The sequence below is a fragment of the Haplochromis burtoni genome, unplaced genomic scaffold (genome assembly GCF_018398535.1).
Source record: "Haplochromis burtoni strain Fernald_Lab_line unplaced genomic scaffold, NCSU_Asbu1 Contig_126, whole genome shotgun sequence".
Taxonomy (NCBI): domain Eukaryota; kingdom Metazoa; phylum Chordata; class Actinopteri; order Cichliformes; family Cichlidae; genus Haplochromis; species Haplochromis burtoni.
The window spans coordinates 1269573-1279737 of NW_024582487.1; the positions used below are offsets into that span (position 1 = coordinate 1269573).

Genomic DNA, 10165 nt, shown 5'->3' on the forward strand with positions numbered 1-10165 from the left:
TGAAGGGGCGTCATTAATTCAAACCCTGATGCTATAAAAATCTGTGTATGCTTTGATTAAGTCGAAGATCAATCCCTGTCTGCGTACAGACTGGTCTTCCCACGCGTGTATTCATTAAAATCAATTGTTTGACCAAGATCTTCTGGACCATGGTTGTTTGTACTCTCCTTCCTCAATTTTGAACCTTAACATCACCCCAGTGATTTCAAGCAAGTAACTATTTGCTATTTGGGGGAGACCATGGTTCAGGGGTTGGGAAGTCATCTGTAACCGGAAGGTTGCCGTTCGATCCCCCGCTCTCTCTGTCCTGGTCGTTGTGTCCTTGGGCAAGACACTTTACCCTACCGCCTACTGGTGTTGGCCAGAGGGGCCGATGGCGCGATATGGCAGCCTCGCTTCTGTCAGTCTGCCCCAGGGCAGCTGTGGCTACAACTGTAGCTTGCCTCCACCAGTGTGTGAATGTGAGAGTGAATGAATTGTAAAGCGCTTTGGGTGCCTTGAAAAAAATTATAAATGCAATCCATTTTTATTTATTGATGTATTTATTTAATTTATTTTGGCACTCCATCCATAGTAATGTGTTAGACAGAAATCATATTTCAAATGGCATTTGGTACTTCAAACCATATATTACTGTTTAAACAGAATTTCTAACACTAGAATAAGGTCAGATACAGTCACGGCCACGTAGCTGGTGTGTTTGTGAAGCGGAACAAAAAACAGACACAGGAGAGTAAACTCAGTATAAGAAAAGGTGAGCCATTTATTTGGCTGACAATACATGAACACAAAACAAGGCAAAGTGCGCTGGGGTAAAAACTAAACTGAAATCTAAACCGGGAATAAATTCAGATAAACTGTGACAAGAGAACATAAATCTGAAAAGCTGCATGCGGAACTATGACGTGAAAAAAAAAAACTAAAAAAAAAAAAAAAAACACGCCAAAACTAAACACACTGACCATGGAAACAAGACTTTCAAAATAAAACAGGAAACATGGAGAGATGTAGACATGCTAACAAAAGCTCGATAACATGAAACATGCAGACGAGAACTACATGACAGGCTGGGGAGACACTAATTTGAATAAAATTAGGCTAAATTTTAAATCAAGGCAACAGGGTAGGACAACTTTGTATAAACTGCCACTTCTATGACCAAAAAGAGAATTCAAATTGTGAAAAATTTAGGTAGCATTTCAGGTAATGCAGTACTAGTTCATCCCAGTTTAAATAAACTAAACTGTACCTTTAGACGTAAACATGAGGTATTGACATACTTCTGTTATTGACATTGTTCTGTCACAAGCTCTCCATCCGGAAGTCTCTCACATTAGTAAATGCAAAGAGTCTCATTTCCATTCATGAATCACTTTTAGACCAAAAAAAGCCATGAGAAATGATTACATATAGCCACAGTCACAGTGAAACCCCTGAGGAGAAACGCTCAGAAAGTATTTTAAATAACACAGTTGGGACGATGGATCCTTATTTTGATAGTTTTCTTTTCTTACCACGCCCTTGTCTAAATTCTTTTTCAAAATGCAATTATTTTATTTCCAAAGACTATTTCATAACCAACAAGTGTGTCCTTCACAGTCTTGAATTCTGCAAAACCACCACTATTTTAGGTCCCAGATAGACTGTGATAACGGATCCATATTTCTTAAATACCTAAGAACAGCAACATTTGGTCTTCCGATGTCTGTGAAAATATGGACATATGCTGCTGTTCTAAGGAGAGATAAATAATCCATGGGGAGAAATAACAAGACAGAACAAAACAAAAAAAGAAAATAAAAACCATTTTTTTGTATCCATACATGATCCATCTTTTGTCTAACTAATAAAAAACAAAAACAAATTCTTTTACACACACATCCAAGAAAACATCAGTACTGATGATTCTGGCGTACATTTCTATGGCAAATTACTCTTATTGTTTAGTAGAAAGAAAAAAAAACAGAAGGAAAAAAAAGATTACACCCAGATGATTCAGTTCTTTGTACAGGCTAGGACAACTTTTGTCAAGAATTTCTCTCCATCACATACAGGAAACAGCATACAGTTTGTGAGGTGAAGGTCCGAGAGTAGCGCCCACACTTGGCGTGAGATCCAATTCGTCCTCTGAAACTCCAGGTGCAGGAGCGAAATGAAAATGCTGCAGGAGGGTGCTGAAGAAGAGGAAGAGCTCCATCCTGGCCAGACTCTCTCCGAGGCAAACCCTGCGACCTGTAAGAGACAATTGAAGAATAACTTCAGCTGTCCTGTCAGTAGATGTAACCTAAGCAATGATGGCTGAGCTCACAAAACTGCAGAAAATGGAATGAAGGCATCTCACTTAACAAACTTTTTTTCTTTGTCCAGGAAGTGAGCAGGATAAAAGCTGCGTGGCCTCTCCCACTCCTCTGGATCATGCAGGACAGGTGTCAAGAAAGGAAACACAAATTACAATACAGAAATGGAAAATCCTCTATATGGGGAATAATAACGAGAAGGCAGTAGGCACAAAAAGGACCGGAATGAAAAGAAACAGCACATACGTGTTTTCTAAGGCCAATCATTCCCCTCTTTCTGCAGTTGCTTAACAACCTGCCTTCAAGATTCAGTTTTATGCATTCAGTTAAACCAATGAGAATATAGGAGGTGGGTTATTCAGTCTAACCTTCTCACTTTATCGAGAAGGTTAGACTGAAAAGTGATGTCTCGGGTGGTTTTGTGGGGAAGTGTAGTGGGGATGATGCTGCTCAGTCTCTGTATCTCATGGATGACGGTGTCAGTGAAGGGAAGACTTTTCCTGTCAGCAACCTGCACCTGTTGGTCTTCTATGACCCTCCTCAGCTCCTCCTGGACCTCTCTGGTACATGAAAGACAAAGTGGACACATTTTATCTCTGAAAACCCTAAGCTATAGTCAAGAAATGCAATTTACATCACTTCTTTCCTTTGATTTTGTTATGGTCACTCCTTCCTGTCCATTGGCATTTTCAAATTGAGGATTACTCAGGCACCTCACCCTATATCTTTGGATATTTGGCTATAAGCAGAAGTGCCCATCTCATCTCAGTGTTTGCCGGCAGCAAACAGATTCATTACTGTAATTAAAAGGTTATCATCATGGAAGTGACTTTTGATAATCCCAGCCTTCTGCACATAGACATTTAACAGCAAAGTCACTAAAATAAAGTTTAAGTCGTTTTTTGATGATTATTTAACAATAGCAGTAAAATAATTTCCCTGCTCCACAGTGACCACACAGTTGTACAACTGCACAGAAAAATAAGCTTGAGAACTTGGCTGAAGCAAAAAAACAAAAAAACAAAAACAACTTTATTTTTGTATCAAACTGTAACCATCTTAATGGTGTTCATCACGAGAACAGCTGCTACTCATGATTCAGGTCTTCAGTGGTAAGTCCGGCATTTTTATAAATCTGTTTTCCAAACAGTAACAGCTTAGCTCTATATTACATTTATTTCTCATGATTAAATACAAATAACTGTAAGGGATAATATCTGGAAGATTCCTAAGGCCTTAAAAAGAACCAGAGAAATCTAACAGATTTTGTCACTATTTCACTTTTTATTCATGATCCTTTAACTCAAATACACTCATTGTTTGATTGTGGTTAAACAATAAGAATTCGGTGACAGGTCTTTCTGAGTAGAAAATCAATATCAGTATAGAGCAAAGTAACAGCTTGCTAACAGTAATAATTTACTAAGTCATTCAGATTAACCTTTCTACTGCATTTTCCCACCCCCTTGTAGTGGATGTCTAGATTGGTCAACTAAGAAACAAAAAAAGAAAGAAAAAGAACTTCAGTACCAAATGCTGGGTCAGTGAGTCGCTGTGTACAAAGAACTATCAGAGGACATTTTGTTTTATAATCATGGGGATATTAGATGTTTTTCTCCAGTGTTTCAGTTCTTTGTTCTTATTGGGGGCTGTCATAGTCCTCCTGCTAATCTATTTAATTTCCTCTTCGAGTTTCAGTACTCAAAAACATGGTAATGAGCCTCCAGGACCCAGACCACTTCCGTTGTTTGGGAACCTACTTCAGCTTGACCTGAAAAAACCCTACAACACATTACTGGAGGTGAGTTTGTTTTTGCATTACTTTTCTTTTAGGTGGTTTTCAAGATTCAGCTATACAGGGAGCTGCCTACATTTGTTTTGTTGGATTTGTGTCAAAGAATGAACTTTTTTCTGTTCTTAGTTATCCAAGAAATATGGATCAGTCTTCACGGTCTATCTGGGAACTAAAAAAGTGGTGGTCCTGTCAGGATACAAGACAGTGAAGGAGGCACTTGTAGACTATGATGACGTGTTTGGAGACAGAAATCAACCAGAGATCATGCGTGAACTTAGTCAAGGACATGGTATGAAAAGTGACTATTATGCTACAATAAATGTATTTTTCAGAATCTAGTGTTAGTTAAACTACTTTGTAAAAATTTCATTTCAGGGGTTGCGTGGTCCAACGGCGATTCATGGAAAGAAATGAGGCGCTTTGCACTGACTAACCTGAGAGACTTTGGGATGGGCAAGAGAGCATGTGAGGACAAAATAATTGAAGAATGTCAATACCTCATTGAAGTTTTTAAGAAATTTCAAGGTAAAACTAATCACATTGTGTTGAGTTTAGTAAATAGTAATCAAACTGACATTTTTTTCTAAAGTTCATGTGCTATTTTATTTCTGTTGTAACAGGAGAAGCTTTTGATACAACCCAACCAGTTAACTGTGCAGTCTCTAATATTATCTGCTCCATCGTCTATGGCAGCAGATTTGAATATAATGATCCAGAGTTTAAATCTCTGGTAGATCGGACAGCCAGAATTATTAGACTTAGTGGAAGTCCCTCAATACAGGTATTAATTCCTATTTTTTGAAGCTACGGAATTTTTAAAAGTACATAAACTGTATCAATTCAACAATGTTATTTAATCCCAAATATAAATGTGATGATTCACAGATCTTCGACATGTTTCCATCGCTCTTCAAGTGGACTGCGGACAGAAATGAAATACACAAAATATTTTCTGCCAATAAGAAACAAAACCAAACCATCTTCAGTCGCTTAAAAGAGACTCTGAATCCCCAGATGTGCAGAGGCTTTGTAGACGCCTTTCTGGTTCGCAAACAAAATCTGGAGGTTGGCATCTCTATCATCTTTCAAGTTGGTGTTCATGAATGTTTCACTGAAGCTCAGGGTGAAACTTTGTTCCAACTAGTGAAAAAATCCCAATCAGTGGGCTAAAATTCCTCCACATTGATTGAAAGACATTATCAGAAATGCTTATTTAGAAGTGGTTGATTGCAGTTCTAGATGCAAAGGGTGACACAACCAGTTGTTAGGTTTAGGTGGTAAATACTTTTTTGCACAGAACAAAGTAGGTTTGGATAGTTTTTCCCCTTCATAAATGAAATCATCATTTAAAACCTGTAATTCATATTTACCTGGGTAAATACAAAATACTTTGCCTAAAATTAAAGTTTTTTGATGCTCTGAAATATTTATGTGTGATAACTATGCATAAAAATCAAGAGGAATTCAACAAAGGGGAAAAATACTTTTTCATGGCACTGTATATAAGACAGCACGGTGGCACGGTGGTTAGCACTGTTGCCGCACAGCAAGAAGGTCCTGAGTTCAATTCCACCATCAGGCCGGGGTCTTTCTGTGTGGAGTTTGCATGTTCTCCCCATGTCTACGTGGGTTCCCTCCGGGTACTCCGGCTTCCTCCCACCGTCCAAAGACATGCAGTTTGTGGGGATAGGTTAATTGGATAATCCAAATTGCCACTAGGTGTGAATCTGTGAGTGAATGTGAGTATGAATGATTGTCTGTTCTTGTGTGTTAGCCCTGCGACAGACTGGCGACCTGTCCAGGGTGTACCCCGCCTCTCGCCCTATGACAGCTGGGATTGGCTCCAGCACCCCCTGCGACCCTGAAAATGTAAAATCAGTGTTGGACAACTTCTTTTTTTGTACTACTGAAGCCCCTTAAACTTTATTTTAGTGACTTTGCTGTTAAATGTCTATGTGCAGGAATCTGGGATTACCAACAGTCACTTCCATAATGAAAACCTTGTGATGACAGTCATGCATCTGTTTGCTGCCGGCACTGAGACAACATCAACTACACTGAGATGGGGACTTCTGCTTATGGCCAAATATCCAAAAATTCAAGGTGAGAAGTCTAAGTAATCCACAACTTGCATATGCCAATTATTGTTTTTACTGAAAACAGACCATCACAGAAACAAAATCTGATCTTCATGGAGTTTTCAAGTATGGTGAAGTGTTTTAGTCCGCCTCATAGGGATGAAATGTGTACACTGTTCTTGTTCATACTCCAGATGAGGTTCAGGAGGAGCTGAGGAGGGTCATAGGAGATCGACAGGTGCAGGTTGCTGACAGGAAAAATCTGCCCTTCACTGATGCCGTCATCCATGAGACACAGAGACTGAGCAGCATCGTCCCCACTGCACTTCCTCACAAAACCACCCAAGACATCACTTTTCAGGGTCACTTTATCGAGAAGGTAAGACTGAATAACACAGCTACTATGGAAAACAAAGCTCAACAAAATACTCAACAAAGCTGTGGCCCATCAGGTACTTGGACTGGTTGAGGATAATAAGGACTGTGTGTAACATAACTAATTACTATAAGACATTATTATTTAACATACAGGAGGCATTTTCAGTTTGTGTATTGTCATTTCTGCAGGGAACCACAATTTTTCCTTTCTTGACATCAGTCCTGCATGATCCCAACGAGTGGGAGAGACCACATAGCTTTTATCCTGCTCACTTCCTGGACAAAGAGAAAAAGTTTGTCAAAAGAGATGCTTTCATTCCATTTTCTGCAGGTTTGTGAGCTCAGCCATCACTGTTTAGTTTACCTTGACTCACAAGAGAGCCAGAAATGTTTCATGAATTCTCTTGCAGGTCGCAGGATTTGCCTTGGAGAGAGTCTGGCCAGGATGGAGCTCTTCCTCTTCTTCGCCACCCTCTTGCAGCATTTTTGTTTCACACCTGCTCCTGGAGTTTCAGAGGACGAATTAGATCTCACTCCAAGTGTGGGCTTAACACTCAGCCCTTCACCTCACAAACTGTGTGCTGTTTCCTGTATGTGATGAAGAGGTGTTCTTAACAAAGTTTAGGCCCAAGTGTAAGATTTCTAACATTTCTGTTCTGCTCAGTAAAGGTAATGTGCCATAGCAATATACTTCTGTTGGCCTGTTAAAGAATCCAGCTCAGTTTAATGCATAATAGTAATCGCTTGTGTTTAGAAAGTGTTTTGAAACACTTTCATGATCTAGAAAAAGAAAAAAAACTGCTGTGTTGCTGCTTATGTTCCAAAGTTGATGTACTCCCCAGTCTCATGTACTAAAGGAGGTTTTATTTTTGTTTTAAATTAGTCCTTTCTGTGGGGTTTTATTATTTGTTATTTCAAAGCAATTCACATGATCTACAAAATTAAATAAACCACTTTTAAATTTTATTTTCAAGGTTTTTTGTATAACCCAGTCTTATCCATTAATTTACCATCTACCTGTATAACAGTCTGAATAGTTAAAAATACTAGATAATGAAAATTATTCAACACTATGTGAACAATGGCATGACAGTTTTTCACATGATACAAATTCTGAACAACAAACAAATGCACAATTTTCCCGCCCCAGTACTTCTACAGCACAATTACACCAAAACTACGCGCGACATGGCAGCCTCGCTTCTGTCAGTCTGCCCCAGGGCAGCTGTGGCTACAACCGTAGCTTGCCTCCACCAGTGTGTGAATGCGAGAGTGAATGAATAGTGGCATTGTACAGCGCTTTGGGTGCCTTGAAAAGCGCTATATAAATCCAATCCATTATTATATTGACAAAGTCGAGGGTAAAGTGATTCAGAACAAAATGGCAATGACCTCTTTCTGAGTTTCCTTTGTCCTAAATGCAAATATTGAGAACAAGGAGTTTTACAACAAGCCAGAGTTCAAAAAGCACCTCATCTATTTCAGTGGATCACTGCTAGACCATAAAACCCAGAAAAAAATATGTGAAAGTCATTTAAGTAACAAAAAGATGATAGGTGATGAATTCATAAATGTTAAAAGTTAAACTTTAAAGGGACAAAGCTTTCCATCGGAGAGCTGGGACAGCACTACCCCAACCCCTGAGTCCAAAACACCACCACAAAAGGCTTGTTGAGGTCGACCTGGATCAGGATGGGCACACATGAGAAATGTTGCTTCAGCCGATCGGAGGCTTGCTGAACGGAGGAGGACTACTGAAACGACATGTGGAAGGCAGCAACACCGTTCAGTAGGCCGACCATGACGGCAATGTTCCTCAGCCTACGGCCTGGAAAGTGGCCAACGATGGTGTGCTAGGCGTGAACAAGCTGGCCATGCCAGCCGAGGAGGATGTGGACCGGATGATGTAGGCCCAGACGAGGCAGGACCAGACAAGGCAGGTGGAGCTGCAGTCAACGGTGTGGAAACTAGTGGTGTGTGATACTGCATAATTTGGTATCGATGCGATACCATGTAAATACAGGCCAATATCGCCGATACAAATCTCAACAAATCTGATTTTCATGACCTCAAGCGTTTTTTGTGATGTTTCCTTTTTTATTATTAAATACTTAAAACCCAGAACATATTTGGCACAAAGTTTGTAATTAAATAGAAAATGCTTATAGAAAATGAATATTATCAATATTTATTAGAAAGACTTTTAATAAAAAGTCTACGCAAACCTCGACGACCTGACTGTTTCGTCTTTGCCAAAACCACAGCATTGCAAACAAGAGCGGAACTTAAAGTAAAGAATCGATCTCACCAGGCTAGTATCGATCCGATGCCGACTTGGTATTGGTACAATTGATATGTGGATCGATCCACTCACCACTAGTGGAAAATGCAGCTGCAGGTGACAGTGTGGAAACCGCAGGTGGTGGTACTGCAGGCAATGGCGTGGAAGCCACAGGTGATGGAGCAAGTGGTGGCAGTGCAGTCAATGGTGTGGAAGCCGTAGGTGGAGGATCTGGTGGCGCTGACGGCTGGATGAACTCCCTGGAGCCTCCAACAGAGACAGACAACTGAACGGGCCACTCTGATCCTCCAGCGGAGACAGCTGGCTCCGTTCTCCAGAACCCCTCAGTGGGAACAGAAGCAGGACCAGCAGGTGCGGAGACCCCTGGCAGTGACAAAACAGAACCAGGTCCTCTGGCAGCGATGATATGGCAGGAGGCCACTGTTATACTCGGAATTTGTTTTTAAAACCATGACTAGCCCTCCACCTCTACCTCAGCCCAGTCAGATGAAGATGTTCACACAACATCTGAGACTTGACATCACACAGATGCACACAGACACGGATTTTGTTACGACCCCCTCTGCTAGGCGTCAGGGAGGGAGTAACATACACGAGCCCCCCAACACAAAACTGAGTAAAGCAAAAGGTTTTAATTACAAACTTTAAACAGAAAACCGACAGGGCTGTGCAACAGACCACTGGGCAGACAATTATTAATACATAATTATTACTAAAAGTGGGCACTAAAGAAATGCACTTATTAATTTTAAAAGCAGAAGCGGACGAGGAGGTGGGACCGGAATTGTCAACAGAGACAGATGAGGCTTGAGACTGAGACTCCAGCTCAAGCTTTCGGAGCCTAACGGCTTTGTCTGCCTCTATTTCCAGCCTTCTTATTTCGAGCTGAACCCGCCTGTTCTGAGCCTTCTCCTCAGCCTCCAATTGGAGACGTGCCAGCCGCACCTTGAGCCGAGCTCTTTCTCTGCCTTCTGAACTCCCAGAAGAGAGTGGGTCATAGCGAGGAAGCGTGCGCGGCGTTTTTCCCCCGCTCATCCCCCTCACCATCCCCACTAGAACCATTTTGGCCCTCTTCAACTACGGCAGCTTGGCTTGGCACACCAGAGACCACAGGTGAAACAGGCACTTGAAGCACACCAGCTCCCACCAACTTGTCCACCACTAAGGCTTTTATATCACACCTACGGAGGGTTTTTGAAACCTGCAGCTGAAAGTGATCCACAACTTGCAGCAAATCATTTTTGCGACAGCTATTAATAATCGCAAGAGATGGGGCAGCTATAAAGTGCTGTAAACAAAACGCAGCCGACATAGT

General features: G+C 41.0%; 1 protein-coding gene and 1 long non-coding RNA gene across 3 annotated transcripts in view; one reads left to right on the forward strand and one right to left on the reverse strand.

Moving 5' to 3' along the window:
• Positions 1-2202: 2202 nt before the first annotated feature.
• Positions 2203-2847, reverse strand: LOC121815065. The gene is made up of 3 exons (XR_006054758.1): positions 2666-2847; positions 2342-2408; positions 2203-2232 (listed from the first exon to the last, which is right to left on the reverse strand). It is a non-coding gene; the product is annotated as an uncharacterized LOC121815065 (long non-coding RNA).
• A 1018-nt stretch (positions 2848-3865) lies between these two features.
• Positions 3866-10165, forward strand: part of LOC102308091 (cytochrome P450 2K1) — a 9601-nt gene continuing 3301 nt past the window's right edge. The window contains exons 1-9 of one of the 2 annotated variants that reach the window (XM_005929908.2): positions 3866-4098; positions 4219-4381; positions 4468-4617; positions 4713-4873; positions 4978-5157; positions 6054-6195; positions 6365-6549; positions 6738-6879; positions 6959-7504. In XM_005929908.2, coding sequence (XP_005929970.1) covers positions 3892-4098; positions 4219-4381; positions 4468-4617; positions 4713-4873; positions 4978-5157; positions 6054-6195; positions 6365-6549; positions 6738-6879; positions 6959-7146 — 1518 coding nt within the window. In that variant the 5' untranslated portion in view covers positions 3866-3891 and the 3' untranslated portion in view covers positions 7147-7504. Of the gene's footprint in view, positions 4099-4218; positions 4382-4467; positions 4618-4712; positions 4874-4977; positions 5158-6053; positions 6196-6364; positions 6550-6737; positions 6880-6958; positions 7505-10165 lie in introns of those variants that run through there. The other variant, XM_042224035.1, reaches the window with a different exon arrangement.